At 30.6% G+C, this 22,715-nt stretch overlaps 3 protein-coding genes across 4 annotated transcripts; 2 read left to right on the top strand and 1 right to left on the bottom strand.

Annotated features, from left to right (window-relative positions):
• LOC130825747 (uncharacterized) lies at positions 1-3,633 on the top strand. The gene is made up of 5 exons (XM_057691139.1): positions 1-651; positions 737-860; positions 2,069-2,276; positions 2,737-2,874; positions 3,016-3,633. The coding sequence occupies exons 1-5, from the start codon at positions 566-568 to the stop codon at positions 3,135-3,137; spliced, it is 678 nt and encodes a 225-aa protein (XP_057547122.1). The 5' UTR covers positions 1-565; the 3' UTR covers positions 3,138-3,633.
• Positions 3,634-3,927: 294 nt separating this feature from the next.
• Positions 3,928-9,383, bottom strand: LOC130825746 (uncharacterized). Of its 2 annotated transcripts, none has more exons than XM_057691137.1 (5): positions 8,854-9,383; positions 8,427-8,464; positions 6,835-6,932; positions 5,869-5,943; positions 3,928-5,413 (listed from the first exon to the last, which is right to left on the bottom strand). In XM_057691137.1, the coding sequence occupies exons 1-5, from the start codon at positions 9,097-9,099 to the stop codon at positions 5,001-5,003; spliced, it is 870 nt and encodes a 289-aa protein (XP_057547120.1). In that variant the 5' UTR covers positions 9,100-9,383; the 3' UTR covers positions 3,928-5,000. The 2 variants fall into 2 exon arrangements, with proteins under 2 accessions (XP_057547120.1, XP_057547119.1); XM_057691136.1 differs by having other exon boundaries at positions 5,869-6,030.
• Positions 9,384-13,981: 4,598 nt separating this feature from the next.
• Positions 13,982-16,052, top strand: LOC130825964 (uncharacterized). Its single transcript, XM_057691421.1, has 2 exons — positions 13,982-14,247; positions 14,602-16,052. Exon 2 carries the CDS (start codon positions 14,602-14,604, stop codon positions 15,886-15,888), a length of 1,287 nt encoding a protein of 428 aa, XP_057547404.1. The 5' UTR covers positions 13,982-14,247; the 3' UTR covers positions 15,889-16,052.
• Positions 16,053-22,715: the final 6,663 nt, after the last annotated feature.

Genomic DNA, 22,715 nt, shown 5'->3' on the forward strand with positions numbered 1-22,715 from the left:
GGTATTTGTTTATTGTTGACTTGCAAAGAAGATAACAAATCATGAACACACACTTTTTCGGGCCGGGCCGGCCCGCGGGCCAAACACCAAATCCCAAACCCGTCCCAAAAAAAAATCGAGCCACTTATTTTCTACCCAAACCCGCCCATCGGGCCATAATTTGGTACCCAAACCCTCACTTTTTCGGGCCGGATCGGACCGGGCCGCCCATGATCACCTCTACTAGAGACCAAAATTCATAACCTCAAACTCTCACGAGGAGAGAGATTAAAACCCAATATATGGGTAGAATCAACATAATGAATGAGTAGAACGAGGATAAAAAATTATTTTAATCATATTAAAAAAAACTTTAACAGAGAAATTAAAGACTTACCATCAACTAAAAATTAATGATAGCCCAAACCAACTATAGAGATTAGTATTTTTTAATGGCACATAGACTAGATCCTCTAGAATTCCAAAGGGTTCAAAAATTGAAGCTTCGCGCCTTTTTATCGAAAATCCTTGAAGAACATTGCATCACTCCAATCCAGTACATTATATCGCTTTCCAAGTTGCAGCAATGAAACCCAGAAATTCAACTTCGTTAAGGGGACCTGGGCAACTTTCTATTCCTTCCACCTTCCTTTCTCGTCGTTCTCATCCATGGTAATTCAACAATCTTTCAATCAATTTCATTCATTTTAATTGCTAACTTTTGCGATTCGTTAAAAACCCTTATTTAATTTTGCAGTTCCAGAAACAATTCGAATGGTTCACAATCACCATCACAGAGAAACAATCGCAGTTCCACTCTCTCGCTTGGTGCCTTTCTCAATAGCAAGTTACATAAAACTTCTGTTCTTCCTATTGATAAGGTACTTTGATCCATGTTTTTATCGATTTCATCTTGTATTTTTGTGCCTTTTCTCATTATTTTGGCCGCCGGATAATTATTAATTTGCAGAGACTTTACAGTTTGAAGCTAATTTTCTGTGAAATCCCATGTTAGATCGATATTGATTATAACATATAGATTACCGCTCATAAAATCATATGCACCTCTTGAAGTTGCCGATGGTGTCAATCGAAAACAACTTCTTTGTTATCACTGTCAACGGTATAACAAGGGTAAGGGTCCATATATTCAACCCTTTCAAACCCCACAGAAGAAGCCACATCTAGTAAATCAAATGCTGTTGTTTTATGAAAAAGGTTTAGGTTTTTAGCGTTGGTACATAATTAGGCCATTTAATGCCAATGGGTAATGTTTCTTTTTACTAATTTGTACCCTTAAATTGAACTTCTTTCTACATAAGTTTACTGTTATTTGTGAAGATACAAGGGCCTTGGATTGTATTATGAATGTAATTTGTGATGTAGCATAATTAGATTCTATTTATGTGATTAGTCTGAACCCTAAAAGTTTGGAGCTAATATCATTTCTCCTTCAGGTTTCATCGTTTTCTTAATTAATTGTTCTTCTAATACCAGGTAAAATAAAGCTATATTAAATGCTGCTTAGCATGTAGTGTTTAACCAGGTAATTAGGAAATTATGGTATGTTGGTATTGGAAGAACTACAACCTTCCTAGTACATGCTACCATTTTCCTTCTTGTAAGTTGACGATTTGCTTGGATTCGACATCATTCATCTGATGGCAAAACCTTAAATGCATAATCAAACTTTGAATCTATTTTACTTAGACCTCTTCAGTGTACCTCAAATACTTGTAAAAGATCCTCAATTCATCAAAGTTGTAATTTTTAGACCAAATTCATGGTAAAACATTGCAAAATGATTTTATCGAGCACTTGAACTGTTGGATAGTTGTACACTGGTACCAACCTAATTTGACATGGTACAAGGGTACTCAGCTAGAGTAACATAGCTTCGAAAAGGATATCTTTCTTTTTCCTTCTTATTTTTTTGCCTTTTTTGATCTCTTGAGGAAATTGTATTTCCTCGACCCAGATGGTGCAGTACTTCGTATATTTTGGAACTGATCTTTTCTTGAATTTTATCATTGTTCACATACATTTTGAATTTTTAATACATATTTTCTGGCCTGCTGCTGTAATGAAGGATAAAAATGCATTCTCAGTGCTCAAAGAGGATAAGCTTTGTCCAACAGCAGTCAGCAATTCCCTAGATGAATTGGTTTTTAAGGATAAGCAATATGCTGGTGCAGGAGGTCGTGATGAAAGAGGACATGTGATTGAAGATTCAGTGTTAAAGCTGTTTAATGATTTAGGAGGAAGGGTCAGAAAGAGATCTCCTGATCGCTTATCTGGTTAGTGAAAGCATTTCGATGGAGTTTCATAGTTACAATATTACATTAGTTTCTGTGATCATGAATGGGAATGGTTTGATTATTGTTTGCCAATCTTGTTATGACTTACCTTGTTTTGCACATTTTAGCATTGCTCTTTTGATCTTCATATTGATAAATCACCATCTTGTTAAGACTTTTCAAGTATGCTTGATCCAAATTTGTGAAACAAGATAGTAATTCAGCTGATGATGTCATTGTCCAAATATTATGTCCTCCAAAGTGTCAACAACAACGCCAAAGCCTTATTAAAAGATTAGCATCGGCCACATGCCTACATGAACCAATATATCATTCTAGTGGTCGTCCAACTTCTGCAAGAATCTAACTAGAATACTGACTCATCATTGGCTTTGATGTTTTCATTGAATCTTTCTTTCTGTCAATAATATATCTGAATTTAAAGTCTAAACTGCTGCAGCCTCAAGGTTTGAATGCAACTCAAAGCAGCAGGGTCAGAATCATTTGCTAGTCCTCGGAGATGACCCAAAACCAAAGAGAAGAAACTGTGGTCAAGTTTCATGCAGCTCTAAGAAACCAAGACCTTTTTATAATTATTGTGAGTACTTCGATTTCTCTGACACAATCAGTACTTAGGAAGTCCAATATTTTACGTCTGATATTCACTTTCGCAAATGTGGCACTATATGTTTGTTTGTTTGCCATAGAAGGAATGACAAATGGGTTATATTTTGCACAGATGAAAGTGGAACAGGTTGGTGGGAACCTGAAAGAGAAGGTGTAGACAATGATGAAGTTGGTAGCAAAGACATTTGGGAAGGCATGGGCTCAACCACACTTGGAGGACTCGAATGGAACTGATGCTTTAAGCTTTTTTAACCTTCATCAGCTAGTAAGTAAGTGTCCTTCATTTCGGACATTATTATTTTCTGTTTTTACCAAGTTCCTCCCAAGCTCATTAGCGATCAAGGGAGTTGATTCAGTAGAGAAGTTATTGAGTTGCTTCAGAAATTTAGAGTGCATGAAGCAATGTTTGTACAAGGGAATGTCAAAATTCTATGAATTTTTTAGCATGTAGGATGAAAACAAGCTTTTACTTGTTCAACATGTAAGTATGAACAAAACAATGGTGTAAATAAAGTGGAAGTCATGGATGACTCAAAATGAGGGCAACGTCTACTTGTGTCATAGTATTAGTAGCAACTAGCAAGTCATTATAATGGATGACTAGTCATGAAAGATAAACTCAACTTAGCTTTGGTATAGTTTTGAACCTTTTAACTCAATTGTGTTGCTCAAATGTTTGCTTGAGATTTTAAATTTTGTAGTAAGGTTAAGAAAAATGTAAGTTGACAAATACTTTTGTTTTCCTCTCAATTAGCACCATGTGTTTTTTAAGGTGAAATGATGAATTTAAGATACAAAAGCTCAACAATAATTTGAAATGATCTTAAAAAGAAAGTTGAGATTTGCATAATTTAATGCGCAATCGTTACCAAATGCAACCAAACTTAAATATGCATAAAATAATAGAGAAACGACCATCGTGAAAGATCTGCTCTCGGTGAGACGACTTAAAAAAAATATATATTGTTATAATATATATCAAACTAAATGGGTTAATTAGCCCATATATAAGGTGTATTTCTCGATAAGATCACTTTGTACAATAATTCAAATTGAATGTCTTTTACTCGCTCCATTTTTGTAAATAGAAGACCCGTTTAGACTTTAGAGTCCGACCATTTAAAGCGCTGCCTGTTTATATCTATTAGTTATGTATTAATAAATAATAATGATGACTAACACATTAAAATCTACTTGTTCACACCAAAATAAATCCAATAATGCTCACTTACATGAATAAGAGTACAACCATAAATACAAACTACATTTGAGATGGTTGCGCCAAACATAGACAACATTTAATTTAACGGGCATTTAATTTCCTTGATCAAAATTAGACCTGTGAAATGAACCAAATAAGGTAGCCCGAACAGTTAGCTCTCCAAATTTAACCTATTTATAATTTTATTTTAAAAAATCTTCATTTAAATAAGCATGTTAGATTAGCTAAAATGCTTTTTATCTTAATTATTTGTTTTTGTAAATTATAATTAGACTAGTGACGATTATAAATCTAAAGTTATGAGTCATAATTTAAGCAAAAATTAATAATAAAGGCTTGTTTAAAGTTCGTATACAGCCTGTTTTTAACTCTTTTTTAATAAATAAAGGGACTTGTTCATTTAAAACTCTCATTTTTAAGGGTCGGATAGCCTCAGCCCTCGTCCCGTTACACAACTCTAATCATCATGTATGTACAATAATTAAAACAAATTATTTAATAATTAAAGCTACATCAAACACAATGCATGAAAAAATAGCACCAATCTTTGATAAATTACAGCATATAATGGTATAAAAGTTGCACCAACGTCAAAAAATAAATCATACAATTCATTATTCAAATCATATAATACTTCTACCCCATAATCCTAACCCAAGAATCCTTATGATATAATATAGCTAGTGTATTGATAACTCAATGCCATCGGCATTCAACAAACAAATATAGGTTCGGGTTTGTCTAAGTTATGGTTAACGTTAATTGCTTGAAAACCCTTCAGTATAACATACAAACCACAAAAATGCATGACAACCGAATTAATACAGCACATAAATAGAAATGAGTGTTCAGCCTACCTTATAACTGTTTATCGATCATTCATGCGGATTTGTTTGGCCCAACAAACTACTTAGCGATCGAGCTTTAACTACACCAAGATCTTTCACATTATCTCGTCTTAACGCACGATTATTAATTAGTCCATTGTTGAAGTTTCTCTTCTTTTTGTTGTTCCAAGACTTGGTCTTAATACTTGTACTAGGTTGCATGTTTCTAAGTCTTCCTTTCCCTAAGTGATGCTCACAAAGAGAGTAACCTACAAGTGTCGGTTGACAACATCTCCATCCTCTTCCATTTACACGGCTGCATCTAGAACCTTCCATTATTGTGTTTCCTCTTTTGCTGTTTCCTTTCTTTGCACTCACACTATTGTTGTTTTGGGTTGCTTGTTTTTGTTTTTCTTCATCTTCGTTGTTTATATTGTTTTTTCCGTTATCTTTTGTTTGTCCTATTTAAAATATGCCGAACAATAAGAGGGATTTATATGTAGAAGTTTGAATATATTTATTAGGTTGTAACTCGTGATAATTCGTCACATAATAATTACTTATTGGGCCCATTCATACGGATACACCCACAGCCCATAGAGCACCGGTGGGCTCAGGCCCACAAACTCATGTGTGATGAGCTTTGACTTGCATACACACTTAATGAGTTTATTTTTTCCCAATAGCATATGGTATTAGTAGTATATGTAAGTCTATAACCCACTATTTTAGTGATATAAAATCTTCCTCATATATAAAGTATTTCCATTAATATTTACACGCGATCTTATTAGATTCGTTTAATATATTGTTTTATAAGTTCTTATTATGTGTATATCAGATATTAAAGCTCAAATATATGCTTTAAAAACTGTAAGAAAACAGATTGAGAAAATAATAAGAACGGAGAGAGTACCAATTTTGAGACCATGTTGCTTCATTGACATCATTGTTGCACTTGCATCTTTGTCAGCTTCAGTGATAACTACTCCTACAGATGATTTTTCAAATGAGTTGCTGAAATTGATCCCTTTTCTCCTTTTTAGTGGAATTTCTTTTTCATCATCACACCATTTTCCTATTTTTAATGTTATTTACCACAAAATGTTGAAAAAGCTAACATTTTAATTTTCATGATGTAGCAATTTTAAAAGAAAAATGAGTATACTATTTTATTTAATGGAGAAACCAAGAAAAAAAAAACAAATATTTTGGGCGAGAGGAGTAAAATGTACTCCTTCTGTCCTTTGAAAATTGCCCCATTCGGCCCATAGGCAATGTTTGAAAAAATTAAGAAAAGCGAGTTATATTGTGTTAGGAAAAAATGAAAGAGATGTGTAGATGAAATGAAAAGGTAAGTTAAACGTATGAATGAAAATTAAAGGAGTATGGATTATCTTCAAAATTAAAAACAAGACAAATTTAGTAAAGCAGATTAAAGCAAAAATATGGCAAATTTCATGAAGTAGAAAGAGTATAATTGAAGATCAACGTATATATGAATAAGTATACAATACAACAAATTCAACACTAATTCTTTACTGTGTCCGTTCACTTTGAGACGATTTTAATTGGGTCAGCCCAAATGTTTTTTTACAAAAATTGGTTCTTGTAGAAATGTGAATTCAGATTTCATTATTTTTTTTATTAATGGGCTATTTGTATGAGTCCATCTCACAATGAGATTGTTTCATACAAGAGTTGCTGCAAATTCAAATGAATAGATAAATATTGCTTTGTTTCATTAAGATTGCAATATTACGCAAACTTATATAAGAGTTTTTGATCATAAATGTTGATAATCTCAATGAGACAGAGCGAGTAATCTCGGTAAGAGTATTAGTAGTACTCGTTATTGAAGATGAATAAAAGAATATGTTACCTTCAATATTATAGGAGAGAGATTGATCAAAAACATTATAATTTTTATCTTCTGCTGGTGCTGTACCACTCTTTGTTGTTGTTATCGAGTTTATGTTGCTAAAAATCAGAAAATCCCACATATTCACAGCCGGACATCAAAATACAAAATTAAACAAACTTAGAAAAAAAATTAAATATTATATCATGTAGGAAAAATTAAAGAGAAATTCATTTATTTTTGTTTTATTTTAAATGGGGACCATCATCATCCCATGCTAACACCCTTTTCATTGGTGTCGAACAATAAAACCTCTTTATTACTAGTCCCTTTTATTCTTATCAAGTGACCCATTTGTTTTTATGTATTAGTCATCTATTACAATTAATTTATATTTTATTCTTAAATTTTAATTTAAATGTAAATTTGCAAAGAAACTTTTCTTTTGGGATTAAGACTATGCCATTGTTATTGTCCTATAATTATTCACAAATTCTTAAATGAGACATTTTTATAGTGAGAATATCTCTATTGGATTGACCTGTATATATTAAGTTTATTAAATTGGTCACTTAGATTCAATTAAAAAAAATGTACTAATTTTATGACTTCGTTTCACAGTCTCATACAAGACCAACCAAGCAAAATAGAGATATTTAAAATTTAAAGAATATGGACTACAAATCTACAAAATCAAATGATACATTTGATTATAATGAGGGAGTATTTTATTTTAGGAAAAATTATCCAAAATAATTTAACCTTTTTTTGATTTTGCGATAATAATCTCAACCTTTAATTAACTATTAATAATCCTAATTTTTAGGGTCACTTATCCAAGAACATTGTTGCGAAAGGGCGACTGATTTTTGCAGAAGGAAAAAATAAAATAAAAATCAAAATTATTAAAAATTAAAAGTTAAAATCAACAAAATAATCTTTCTTGATTTTTTATAATTTTTTATTTTTTGATTTTTTTATAATTTTGATTTTGTATTTACTTTTTTTATGCTAATTAACTTGTATATGTAATAGGTTATTTTGGTGTATTTTTAGCAAGAATCTCTAATAGTTTGGATTATTCATATCTAATCAAAAATTAAATTATTGTAGAAAATTACTACAAAATTGGATTATTCTTAATAATTTTTCTTGTATTATATTTCATTATAATTTAATTTTATTTGGGCAGATAAACAAACTGAAGAAAAGGACCAGATGAGATTAGATAATGGGATTGGGGAGGGGAAGGTATGGTGGCTGTAGTCAAAAGCTGGTAATAAAACATCTTCCCCCCGCTCACTTTCTCCTTAATTAACATAATATTATACAGTATTTTCCCATTTAATATTTTTTTATTATTATTCACAATTTTCTTTTCTCAACTTTCAAATAGCAGCACAAGATTTGTTCAAAAATTTGTAAATTTAATTTCCATTATTTTTGCTACACCAGTAAATAATAATTTAAGTTCGACCCCACTTATTCTATAATCACTAGCTCATTCCATTAAAAATCTTATTAAAATCAATAAAATCTATAATATAATTATGATAATCAAATTGATTAAATACACTTATTATAACACAATAAATTATATTGAAGATTCATACCTGGCATCATCATTGCTAGTTCGTACTCCTTTAAATTCCTGCAAAATTAGAATCACCAAAACGAATTTTTTTTTTTTTTAAAATGTATATAATAAATAAAAAAATTCAAAGTGTAATCCTATTGAACAATTATAGTATATTTTGACTTAATTAGAGAGTTTAAAAGTCAAATCATCAAATTTAAGAGCATGATAAATTAACTGATTTAAACAATTTATTATTATAAATAATTTATTTATAATAGCGAGTTTAAGATTAGCTGATAATATCAATTGACTATCAGCCATAAACTATCAGTAGTATGCCAAATGCTAAGAAAGATTAAACCAAATGTAAAGTAGAAGCCTAGTGCAATTTGTGACTTATGAACTACAAACTAATTATTATTATCAAAGATAACAAAGTCATTAGTGAGTAATTTAATTACCATAACATCAGTAGTAGCTGATTTATCACCAATCAGACGGTGCAGATCAGAGCATGTAGGATTAAAACAATCAGACGGCTGAGAACAGTTATGATGATCATGGGTGATACTGATAGAAGACGAAGTTGTTGGTGCATCAGTTTGCACCACCATGACCGGAGACTGGCTGAGAAGGTGAAGATCTGAAAGAGGTATTGGAGAAAGAAGAGATATTGGTAATGGAACCTTTCTTTTCCTAATCCTCATTCTAATTTTTTTAATGGGTGTAAATTGAAATTATATGCTAATTTAGACACTAAATGTTATCAAATTTAGAGAAAAAATGGTTGCATTTTTTTTATTTTGTGAATTTTTGAGGAAAAAAATGGTTGTTCAAAAAGTAGAGCTATGAATGGTGTTTAAGAAATAGTGTTTGTTTGTTGTGGTGGGTTTGTGTTTCTCTCTCCTACTTTTATTTGTTGCACGACACAAACGTATACTTGTTTCACTAACGATACCAGAGCCTTACTTGTATGTTTGTATATTTCTTTTATTTAAAAAATTAGTCATTGAGTTTGTACATAATAACATGGATATAATAAGAGGGTTGACAACCGATAGAGGTGTTTTTAGTGTTCAAAATAAATTTGATAATTTGATATTTATCCGATTAAATAACCGAATTTGATTTGACCCGACTTTAAAAATAATTTATAATTAAGTAAAAATAAATATACACATAAGACCCGATTATAAATCAACCCAAAACATCTAGCTCTAAATCAACCAGATAACCCGAATGGACACCTTTAACTACAAAAGCTCGATAAGGTTTATCCTAAAACCAATTGTTATTATTAGGAGGACTAATCCATCATATGTATAAGTTATTCAACATCTCTATCAACATGGGATTACATATGAGTTATTTTCTATGGAAATTCCATATGATAATCCTGAGGTTTTGAGTTTTTCCACGTGGTAACCAAAAATTTTAAAAAATCCATCCTGACGTTTATCAAATTGTTCCACCGTGATTTTTAACACTGAAAACGTTAGCAAACGTTAATTTCAAAACTTTAAGGCTGTTATAGGTCTATATATGCGACTTATCATTTCAAATTCCATTAATTTTAACCTTTTTTTTTTAAATATAAACCTTAACTCACCATTTCAAGTATTATATTTGAATTTGGAGGAAAGAAATGGTAGTGTATGGGTGAGGGAAGAAGCACGTGCGGGAAGGTAAAAAGTAGGGACTGCACGTGCGTAGAATAGGGAATACCGGTGAAACCGGTGACCGGTGAAGTGGAGGGGAATCAAAAATGGAAGGAGAGATAAAAGAGTACTCATATACAAGAGATGACAGGGTGGACGACGTGGACCGGAGAAATAGGAATACAAGATTATGGGAGTTCGTTTGAACTTTATTTTAATTTTACTTTTATTGGGGGGAGGTAGTGGGGTTTACTTGTTATTGGTGGCAAGTAGAGGTATTCATTCGTGTAATCGGGTTGGTTTCGGACGGGTGTCATTCGATTCGGTTGTATTTCAGATCGGTTATATTTCGGATGCGTGTTGCGACGGGTCGTACTCGGGTAGGGTCGGTTAGTCACGGTTCGGTTGAAGATCGGTTATTCGAGTTATCGGGTTAGCATCAGTTCGGTGTCGGTTGAACTTCGTGTCGAGTTTCAATCGGTCTCGGGTTGTCATCGGTTAATAATTGGTTCGGTTTTACCGGATTCAAATCAGGTTCGGGTATTTTTCAAGTAGAATTCGGCTACGAATTGCGAATTACTAATTACTATTGATCGAGTCAGTATCAGATTAAGTTGTTAGTCATTTTTAATTGATGATAAGGTTCATTTATTTAAAGCAAAATAGTGAAAATGCAAATCAATTAGTGATCATTATTACATTGTTATTTTTACTTATTTGACCAGAAATTAAAATTATGAAGTTCTATCAATTTTCATATAATTTGATTAAAAGTAGTTAATAAATATTGACCATTGATTATTAACTCTAAATATATGAAGCCATGTATTTATAAAATTTATTTTATTAATATTTATGACTTTATTAGAATAACTAATAAGATGATTGAATATGAGTCAATCATACTTCTACGTAAAAAATTGGCTCAGGTTTACAGCAGTTCGTTCTAAACTTCTTTCGGGTTAAGTCGATTTTTTCGGATCGAGTTCGGTTTTGAGCATGATTCGGGTAGGATATTACTGGGGTTGGTCACTATTAAGTTCGGGTAATCTCGGTTAATAGTTACGTGTCGGTTAGAAAAATTGGTTACAACTCGAGTTCAGTTTTCTCATTTTCGGTTGTCAACCGGTTCGGATATAACTTCGGGTCGGCTAATATCGGTTCGATAAACCTAAAAAAGGAACACATTTTCGGATCGGATCACTTTTGAATAGCTCTAGTAGCAAGGGACTTAAAATCGACTTCCTTAAAAGAAAAAAATTTTAAATCGACCTGATGACTTAATATTTTGAATTTTATATTTACATTCGAATTTGATCTGATTTCAAAATTATGAGAAAATCAATGTAGACACAATTTAATTTTGAACCAACTCGAAACAGATGATACAATTTCAACTCAATTGCCCAAATGAATATTTTTTTAGGAATACCATGAATAATACAATTTTTCACCTTTTTTCCTATAATAATATTAATTTTTGATTAATCACAAATAATCTCAACTTTAAGGTGTGTTTTCAACTAGCATTCTTAACTTGTTAGTTACCTACAACCATAGATAATTTAATTTTTAAAAAAAGATAAATTAAAATAAAAAATCAAAATCCCTTGTAGCCACCCTCCCCCTTATGTCTGTAGGCTTTCCCCGCCCCTTGTGCCGGCGGCGGACAACCCCCATCCTCAGGCCTGACCTGCACCACCACACAAACTTCCTGACAAATGACCACCATACTCGTATTCTCTAAGCCACCTCGTCCACCCCCACACCACCTATAACTTCAACATATCTACTAATCACCATTAAAACACAACCTTTAACCACCCCACCCGTCGTCTTCCCTTGACAAGATCCACCACCCCTACATTGCGAAGACCTCCACCGCGCCCCAATCCACACTTAAACCCACTCGAGTCTCACACCCACCCAACTTTAGAAACCTAATAACCAACTTATCGCACCACCATCTCACCAACATGAGCAAGGAGGGAGGAGAAAGTAGGCAATGGAGGTGATGTGGTTGAAAGAGGAAGAGGTTAGGGGAGGCATGGGGTTAGGGTGTGGTGGAAATAAGGTGATGAATGACAGCTATGGTGGTTTTGTGTTGGAGAAGGGGTTGGGGTGGGGGAGGTGGCTGGGTGGGGTAGGTAGGAGGAAGAAGGTGGTAAACTTGTAAATTAATTTGTTTAATTTAATTATTTTAAAAGTTTTTTTTTTCAATACATTACCTATTTTGTAGGTTGTAGGTATTTTTATATGCTAGTGAAAAATACACCTAAAAGTTAAGGTTATTCGTGATTAATTAAAAATTGGTATTATTGTAGAGAAAAAGTTAAAAGATTGTATTATTCATGATAATTTTTTCATATTTCTTATTGAAGGGTATACTTTATTAAAATAAGATTTTAAGACATTTTCATTAATAGGCAGCTTTAAATTTTGTTGACTGCCCAAGATGCTTCGACAATGCTTTAAAGCTAACTGATTCTTTTAGACAGTTTCATTGTTAGAAAGTTCTATATTGAACGAATTTCAAACTCATGATCACCTGGTTTTCGATATCATATCGAGAAACAAATTCAATTAAAAGTTTAAACTGATAATTAATGTCCTAATTTATATTATACAATCTATCACTAAACCTCAACATTTTAATTCCTATTTAATCTACCACATCTACATGACTACATAAAAGCGAAAGAGATGTTAAATGGGTAACAGGGTAAGGAAACAATAATCATTAGTCGACAATGAGTTGAAATGAGGTGCATAATGTGTTAAGAATCAATTTATATGTTATTTTACTATGTTATATGTTACACAATTAAATATATTATAGATTTTTAATTAAAATATTCAAGTATTAATCTACTTCGCACGAGCTAGATTCTGCTTTACTTTTGAGAGAAAGGGCAGGAGTGATATTAACAATTGAGGTACGAGTTACAATTTTTTAATGGTATAGGATCCCTAAGGGGCATTATCTCAACAATCAAACTATGTTATCAAGTTTAGATAGACATTTACGATTGAAATGATAAACAAAGTAAACTTTTTTGGGAAATACTCTCACGTTACTTTGAATTAAAACAAACTCATTAAGAAGAAAGAAAATACAAATTATTAACCATCCATAATCTTGACGCATGGACGCATAGATTCAAATATCGATATGTAACTGAAATGTTATAGGCTAAAATTCTAAAAGCAATATTAGCGGCATTACAAACCGTTCAAGGGTTCTTCCCCAAACTCTTGTTTTGTGGGAAGCCTTTGTCCTTTGTTTAAGATGGAATAAAATAATTTTTTTTTTTTGAAAATATTCTCATAATAAGGTTCGGAAAATATTAGTTTTCAATAAAAGTGTCTTCTTATCCGAGCCTAAGATTAGATTTGTTCGCTAAGCCTAAGATTCGGACAAGAGAAAAAAATTATCACAACTTTGTTCGATGTTACTAATAACGAACAAAAGGTAGACAATGTCATAGCGAAGAGACATAAAAATCATGTTAGTTTGTTGTTATTAATAACTAAACAAGCTTTTTTTTTCTATTCAAACGCTATGATATTGTTTTCCTTTTGTTCATAGTTAGTAACGGACTAACAGTGAACAAAAAGTTTTGACTTTTTTAACCAGTTATTTTGTTCACTAATAGTGACAACGAATAAATGTCTGATCTCAACTTTTATATAGAGATATTTATTTTAGAAATTAAAAGTTTTCGAAATTTTATTTTAAATTTTATTTTTTAAAAATATTTTTAAAAAAATTTTCGCCTAAGTGATTAAGAAGCGAATTGATGAAGAAATGGAAATTTAATCCAAGAGACCAACCCAAAAGGCATGGGCTAATCTAAGTTTGGAAAACTTTCAGTCAAAGCCCAAGGAAGGCCACACACCCACCTTCCTGTCTCCTTACACTCCCCCAAAATTGCTGACTTTTCTTTCTTTTTCTTTCCTTTCCTCTTCTTCCCTTTTCTATTCATTTTCTCTCTCCTTCTCCCTGCAAAATTGTTCAGACTTCCCATGGCTATTCTCTCAACTTCCTCTCGATCGCCTATTTGAAGGAATCAGATTGATTCACAGATGTTTCTGTTTACAGATTTACTATTTTCAAACTGAATAACGCCTGGTTTAACGATCTTGTGCGAAAAGTCTAAATTCTTGTGTCTATACGAGCTGAGGAAAATTTTCCAGGTTTCTTTCCTCTAATTTTTAATGTTACAATTGTCATTTCTTGAGAAATTTCTTGCTTAATTTGTTAATTGCTTGTTCGTTAAAGTTGGGTATGCAGCTTTTGTATGTTTTTCATGTTACAAAGCACAAATTATAGTAAATTTTCATCTGTATTATTAATTTAGTTGAGGATTTTTGTTGGATAAGTTTTGTTCTTTTCTGGGTCAATCAATTTCAGAGAAAAAATATAGGGTTTCATTTCAATTTTAGGTTTTCTCCTAAATTTATTGGGGATTTGAAATGCCATGTTGGTGAAGTTCAGTATTTGGTAAAATTAAGGTTAATTTTTTGCCAATTGGTGTTGTTTAAGAAAAGATGGCTGATCGAACAGAAGATATGATGAATTTGGACTTAAATTTAGGACCTGTACCTCAACCATCGGCTGTTGTAGGTCATCTGGTATCAGGCCCATCATCTGGGGAATCTGTGAGTGTTGATGGGTTGGAAACTTCTTATATTAGAGATGTTTTTAGGCACAGAAGTAGGCATCGAGGGCGATGGAGACATGGCCAACCGCTTCAGTTACCATTGGGCCCGCATTCGCTACGATTGATGGTTGATTCTGGTGGTATTGGTGGCGATCCTGGTGCCCGTTCTGGTGTTGATGGAGAGGATAATGGTGGGGTATTACAAGCCGGGGAAGGTAGTGTCGCTGGCGAGCTTAGAAGTCATGACGGGGTTAAGACTTGTGAGAATAATACGGTCCCTGTGGAGAATGGTTTAATTGCTGAGAAGGAAGAAGTCGGAAAGCCAGAATCGGAGAAAGGGAGCTTTTTCGATTGTAATATATGTTTCGATTTGGCTAAAGAGCCCGTTGTTACTTGTTGTGGCCATTTGTTTTGTTGGCCGTGCATTTATCGATGGTTGCATATTCATTCGGATGCTAAGGAATGCCCGGTGTGTAAAGGTGAAGTCACGCTTAAGAATGTTACGCCAATTTATGGACGCGGGAACGCTGTTGATAAGCCTGAAGAGGATACGGGGATTAAAGTCCCCGTAAGACCCTCAGCTCAACGTGTTGAGAGCTTGAGGCAAACCATTCAAAGAACAGCCTCTTCTTTTCCAATGGAGGAGATGATTAGGCGTCTTGGAGCCCGATTTGAATTTACTCGTGAATATTTCGTAAATGTCGATGATGCTGATCTGCCTCCGAGGGCTGCTATTCTTAATAGGATCATGACTTCTCGAGCATTGCGTAGGGAGCAAAACCCGCCTGTACCTCCTGAAGAAGTAATCGACTTGACGCAGGACAGAGCTGAAACCCGCAGACTTCCACCTTTGACTTATCGAAGAGGCCAGTTACCTAGAAGTGGTGTTGGTGTCTCACCTGTTGCTGCCGTTGCTGATAGGTTCGTCGAGGCCTATCTTCATCGCTCTTCACCGGGAAGGAGCCAAGAACTTCAGCCACCTGATGACCGGGACTCTTTCTCGAGCATCGGTGCTGTTATACACGGGGAGAGCCAAACATTGGATACAGCTGTTGAGATTGATTCAATGGTATCCCTCTCTACCTCGTCTTCGAGGAGGAGAAACGAGCCTTCTAGAACCTCAGATGTCGATAGTGGGGATTCTCGCGCGCTAAGGAGGAGAAGGCTGAATTAGAAGAGAAAAAGGGTTTCAGGTTTGTTCATTAAGATCACAGTCAATTCAACCACACAGTTGAGATATATGTAGCTCCCTTGTAAGTTGCAAATGTATTGTCCTTGTTGTGTTAATCTGCTATGTATTGTACTTCTTATTTCAATAAATTAATGCACTTATGTGTACTTGAGTTGTACTTCTTTGTAGAGTATGATTCTTCCATTAGTGCTATCTATGAGTTCTCACTTGATAAGCAGTGAGCTGGGGTAGTCTAGATCTAAGTCTGCCTAGGCCATGGTCTGGTTTTTAAAATGTATACTTTATATATATATATATATATATATATATATATATATATATATATATATATATATATATATATATATATATATATATATATATATATATATTATACAGAAGAATAATAATCAAATTGGTTTATCACAGCACAAAGTGTTTGTCTTAAATTTTGATGAATTATGAAGTTGCACCTTGCACATGGCAATCAGTATTTTTGGCTTGTTGCCATTGACCTAATGGACTAACAATTAGCTTTGTAATTGATATTGAACTGTACTTGAGATACATAAATCTCTTTTTGATGTATCATAAACTTCTATTTAATTTGTTAAAATACTTGTTATGACTTATTAAAATTCCTACTTTTATCGATAAAAACATCTACTATTAACCATTATAGTTACATGCAAAAACCTACTGTAAAACTTTTATCGGTAAAGACAAGTGTTATGACTCTTCAAAATACATACTTCTAATGATAAAAGTACTTACTGTTGTTATGATATATAAGGTAAGAGGTTTTAGTGTAAGTAGTATGTATTTGTGATATGTTAAGTAGGAATTTTATTGTCTAGAGTAGATGTTTTTGATATCTGAAGCAGGTGTTTTTGATATTTGAGTTAAAAATTTTTAATGAGTGAAATAGGAGTTTTTAATATCGGAAGTTGGCGTTTATGATTTGAAAAGTAATTGTTTATGTAATGTGAAGTAAAAAGTTTTTAGTGTGTAAAGTAGATATTTTTAACATAGATGTGTAATAAATATTAATCATTATTAAACAATAATAATATATTCAACATCAATCAAAAATAGTATACTTGTGTTTTTCATTTTTATCGTGCTTGAATTGATTTTGAGATGTAAAATTATCAAATTCAAGCTCAACTTTTCCTTTTCTTGTTGGATTTCAAATTTAAAGATATTGAAAGAAGTTGTGTTACAATGACTCGATTAACCGTTTTTTTAAACGTGCAGCAACAATTATTTTTTTCTTATATGAAATGGCTGAGCTTGTGGAAAACGTCTCTTAAAGAGATTGTCTATCACAAGAGTTGTTGATTTTCATATGAGATTGTCTTACGATGATATCATATTTATTGGGTTGTCTCAATGTATATTTACTGCTTTTACAGTGATTATTAATATCTTTAAAATGATCACTTATAATTTTAAAGTGATGACTTTTTATAATTTTTAAAAAATCACTTTTAATCTTAAAGTAATTATTTATAATATTAAAATAATTACTTAAAAAAAATAAGCTGGACTAATACAAGACTTAGGTTCTTAGATTATATGCAGCCGACTCAACATCAATCCACTAACCACAAGTTTATATTGAGTTGATGTGGGTTATTTCGTGTTTCTCAAACTATGAGGAAGCAAAAAATTTAGATCCATTGACATATATAGTTATTGGGCTAAAAAGTTTTGAGGAATACCTTGTAAAGTGCTGAAGTCCATAGTTTCAATCTCAAAGCCCACTTGTAGTCTATTCCTATTTAGCTCGGTCTCATTTTTCAATTGTTTACTTTAAGATCATAAGTAATCGTTTTAAAGTTTGAGTAACCACTCTAAGACTATAAAAAGTGATTATATTAGAATTATAAGTGATTAATTTAACGTTATAAGTGATCATTTTAAGACAAAAAATATATATTAGACCAACCCAATAGATATAATCTCACCGTAAGACCGTCTTATTTAAGAATCAGTGATTCCTATTTGTAACAAAACTTGCACAAAAAAGGAAGGAAAAAGGTTTAGAGAGAGGGGAATTGAGGAAAAATATAAATAAATTGTTTTAAGAATATATTATATAATATCTTTTAAAGTAGAAATGATTAAGAGAAAAACATGCATTTTTTTTCTTTTTTTTTTCTTTTCCTTCAACAAACAAGATGCACTATTACTTTTTACCCCTTCCCTTCCTCCTCTTTCACTTTCCTTCCTTTATTTTATGTTTTAATTTGATAACCAAATATGCTGTAATAAAAGATCATAAAATTAGCTCTGGGATTAAAATGTTGTTTATCTCGTCTTAATAATAATTTTGATTTTTTTAATTTATATAGATATAGATTAAAAAAAAATAAAAGATAGACAAGGGTGAGGGGCATGGTACATATAGATTTCATAATTAGGATTATCATGTCTCAATGCATATTAGGGGTGTTTTGTCCCTTTCATTACCAACATGAACACAACATCCAATAAAGCAAAATGCAAAATGTATGATTATAATGAAGCTAAGCAACCATGATGTAATTGTAATAGAAGTATATAAGATACTAGCAATAAATGATTATGATGAAATGAATGATTGTAATTTAGAATTAAAGTAAGCATGACAAACGACCCAATAATGATGTTCTTCCTAAATAAAAGATGTTAATTAATGTAATTTAATGTGTTATTTTTATCATTTATATATTAAATTATGTAAATTTAAAAATTATAAAAATTATTATTATAAAAATGTGTAATTAATTGACGATTCAAATAAAATTTCATTTAATTATATTTATTCTTACACATTAACTGTATATATAAAATAAATTTGAATAATGAATAACGCCAATAACCATAATATATGTAGCAACGTATATTATAACGAAAAATATAATTTAGTTTATCCATTAAAGACTTTGAGTATGCATCCTATTATTCAAAAAATAAATTTTAAAGTGCAACTGTTGCAAATTTAAAGTGACAGATTATCTGTAATTGCATGAATAGACTGGTCTTTCTCAATCTTTGATAACCATATAATTTGTAATTATTACTTTGATTGGTCTTTTAGTTCAACGCTCTAACATCCTGCAATCATATCCATAATATATTTAAAGAATCAAATTTTGATTAATCTACACAATTAATTAATCTATTATAAATTAAAGAGTGTTCCTTATTTCGATAGCCCCGCAATAGATTTTTAGTTTTTCTAATAAATTTTTAATTTTTTTTCAGATTATAATATAATATACCGTAATAAAATAACTTATTAAATTATGTGAATTTTTAATTTATGTGCATTTTGTTTGCTATCTAGTGTCAATTATAAACAACTTTTTGTTACTGTAATAACTAATAAGGATAACATTGTGTACGTCCGACTCTCAAACCACATACCCTAAATGAAACTATGACCGGGTAATATGATGAAAGCCTTTATAATATTATAGAAGAATAATAATAATGAAATAAGATTTGAGTTATTATGATAATACTTGGTTAAAAGTTAATTTATATAATAAGATTATTTTTGTATCTATGATTATGCATATGGCATTTCTTATCTATATGTAGCTATCATTCTCCATTTGGGGCACTTATTTCATGAGCATTGCAATCAATATGTCCAAACCCATGGAACTAATCATGCTACCTTGCCCCTTTCCTCTAGGGCTAAATTTATATTAACACTATATACTTTTAAAAGAGATAATTTTTATTATGTGTTATTGGTTCTTTCAATTTAAAGTGATATATATTTTTAATATGACAATTTTTGTTACTGAGAATAATGCAGTAAACATTATTCCATTCGTTTCTTTTTATTTGTCCATTTTACTTTTTCACGTATTTCAATACAAATTTTGAGTCTCGATATCTCATAATACGCGTAATAAAAATTGTAAAAATTATATATTAAAATTCTTTGCATCAAGACGAATTTAACAAGATTTCACGTGAATATATTTTGACTTGAATATATACTTCAAAAATCAAATTTTAATTTTTCTCTCATAAAGTGGAAAAACTTAAAGTGGATAAATAAAAAGAAATGAAGGGAGTAAATAGTAATCTAGCAAGACTGAAAGAGCATTTTTGTTTGCATATGTTCCATAAAAAATATATTTAAATTTAGTTATTTATTTTAGAAATTTTAGAAAAATTAATTCAATACAAATAAATTTAAATATTTATTTAAGAATATTATGTTTTAGCATTGTTATTTTACTAATTATCTTTATAATAATAAACAAATATAAGGACGATTAAGGAGTACATAGAATAATCAATCAACTTTTTAAAATACTGGTAATTATAAACCTTTTTGTAATTGGTTATAATAATTATAAGTTTGAAAAGAGTGGGTTAAAAGTTGAATTATAATCCAAACACTATAATACAGGAATGTAAGTGAAGCATAAGTGGAGCTCCGACCTAAATTTTTTGTAAATAAATTTTTGTTATTCTAAATTAATTCATTTTAAAAAATATGAGATAGCCAAGTGAATCTTTCACTTTTATTTTTATGATAGAAGTTCTATTCTAACCACCTACAATACGATTAGTTTATTTTACTTTTTATAATGCGTGGAAATACTCTAATCTATTTTTAAATAAAAAAATAATTTAAAAAAGTCTAAAAAGTAATCTTGCTCCTATTAAAGAATTGAGTGACCTAACTTTCACATTTATAATTCATCCTATCTTATAATTAAACATACACTAATACTAATTGAAAGTAGATTTAAATCCTTGATTGATCCCATGTATTTTATTACTTATATTATTATCTATTTAAATTCTTAAGAGATAGAATTCGAAATGAATTTATAAATTGAAAGAGGTTAGTAGTCACAAATTCTGATGAAAAGATAAAAATATAAATTTATAAGAAAGACAAAAAAGTTGAAAATTTAGAGATTTAGAAAGAAGCGATAAATACTGTATATGACCTGAAGGGGAGCTATTGAGAAGGAATAAAAATATGGATTTTGAATTACTGATGAAGTAATATCGATATTAAAAAAAATAATTAAAATGTCGAATTAGGAGATTATTGTAGGTTAATAAAATATTTATGCTTTTAAATATGTATGTAATATTTTTACAACCTCTTAGTCAAATTTATAGATCTACCACAATGGTGAATTGTTAGTTGGAAATATTATTTTTGAGTTTGCGTTTCAATTACTAATATCGTTGATTTACGTTAAAAATGTTTGATAAGACATTGATTCGCCACTAGAAAAATAAAAAAAATGTAAGGGTCAAAATTAAAAATCATGATCCTGAGACTATTTTTATTGATTGACGCAGTCTTTACACAAATTCGTCTCTCTTTAGAGACATTATAGTCATAGATCAGATAATATTGAAAGATGTGTGTAAACAATAGCGACGTAAAAATTAAATTTATAATTAAATAATAATTAAAATTAATGAGATCAAGAATATTGCAAAATTACTAGTATCAAGTGTCAACTATATCAAGATAAAGTTACTACAAAACATAAGTATATAAGAGCACTCTTACTCATGAGTAAAATAAAATATTCTTATTAATTTCTCTTTATTTTTTCTTTCTATTACATCAAATTTTTTTGAAAATACTTACTAATCTAATTTATTCTATTATTGAGAAAACAAAAAAAAATTACTCTACCATTTCCTTTTACTCTCTTAGTTTTTTTATAATTTATTTTAAACGATGGGGCCTTTGTGAAAAAGTCCCAAAAATTTTCACTCACTTAGAGTTTTTTTAAGAAACATTTGGATGTTTTTTTGTGGGTTTTTATTAATGGGAGTAAAAATCTCACAAAAAAAATTTCCACTCAAAGAAAAATTTCACACCAATGGGAGTGGTCTAAACATAAATTACTTTCTATTTAGCATAAGTTTCACATTTGACTTTTGACATTACTTATCAATTTCTCTTAAGTTGAATTTTATTTTTAATCTATAAGTTATAACATTGTCATGCTATATTTTGTTGATTCGCCTCAATACAATGATTATTATCATCAAATTTCTCTATTTTTTATTATGCACAATTAGAGATATGAATGATAAATAGTACATTAACAAAAATATTATTCAGTTAATTGGAAAACTTAGACAGAATCGAAAGTAGTATCAAGAAACTTTTAACTATATACATTAAAAATATTAAAATAAATTTTATGTACTTATAAGAAACTAATAAAGGCCAATCATAAATATTAAAGATGTAAAAATTAAGATAACTTAAGCTTTAAAATAAAAATTTAATAAACCATACCATTATTAAAGATTTATCATAGGAATAGTCTAAAATAATTAATTAAGTATATTAGTATTTGGTAGGTGTGAAAAACTTAGAGAGGGAGTAGTTTAAGATCTAGCCAATCGGCCAATCCGGCACAATGTAAATAAGTAACAATCCCTCTTGTATGATGCTGTCTCATAGTGAAATAACCTTAAAACAAAAACTGATAAGTTAAAATTGTTTATTATTAGATTATTTTACCCAAATATAAAAATTATTTATTATTGAGCTATTTAACCCAAATACAAAAATTGTTTCACGGTGTCTCATACAAAATTTTGTAAATAAGGTAAATCGTGTAGTCAAATAACTAAATAAGAATAAAACCAAATCAAATCCTTTATCTATCTTTAGTCCTAGTATCCTCTAATCACCAACAAAAACTAAACCGTTGTTTAGGAAAAATTATCAGAAATAATAAAACTTTTTATTTATTTTTCTATAATAATACTAATTTTTGATTAACCATGAATAATACCAACTTTAGAGGGTGTTTTCCTAAAATATA

The sequence above is a fragment of the Amaranthus tricolor genome, chromosome 10 (assembly GCF_026212465.1).
Source record: "Amaranthus tricolor cultivar Red isolate AtriRed21 chromosome 10, ASM2621246v1, whole genome shotgun sequence".
In the NCBI taxonomy this organism is placed as follows: domain Eukaryota; kingdom Viridiplantae; phylum Streptophyta; class Magnoliopsida; order Caryophyllales; family Amaranthaceae; genus Amaranthus; species Amaranthus tricolor.

What these genes read in the sequence shown, in the direction of transcription:
- LOC130825964 (XM_057691421.1), top strand. Translation starts at nt 14,602, where the DNA reads ATGGCTGATCGAACAGAAGATATGATGAATTTGGACTTAAATTTAGGA.
- LOC130825747 (XM_057691139.1), top strand. Translation starts at nt 566, where the DNA reads ATGAAACCCAGAAATTCAACTTCGTTAAGGGGACCTGGGCAACTTTCT. An exon ending in TCTCGTCGTTCTCATCCATG is followed by an intron (nt 652 to 736) that starts GTAATTCAACAA and finishes TTAATTTTGCAG; the next exon opens with TTCCAGAAACAATTCGAATG. An exon ending in CTGTTCTTCCTATTGATAAG is followed by an intron (nt 861 to 2,068) that starts GTACTTTGATCC and finishes GCTGTAATGAAG; the next exon opens with GATAAAAATGCATTCTCAGT.
- LOC130825746 (XM_057691136.1), bottom strand. Translation starts at nt 9,099, where the DNA reads ATGAGGATTAGGAAAAGAAAGGTTCCATTACCAATATCTCTTCTTTCT. An exon ending in CAGCTACTACTGATGTTATG is followed by an intron (nt 8,465 to 8,853) that starts GTAATTAAATTA and finishes CTAATTTTGCAG; the next exon opens with GAATTTAAAGGAGTACGAAC. An exon ending in GCAACATGGTCTCAAAATTG is followed by an intron (nt 5,414 to 5,868) that starts GTACTCTCTCCG and finishes TATTTTAAATAG; the next exon opens with GACAAACAAAAGATAACGGA.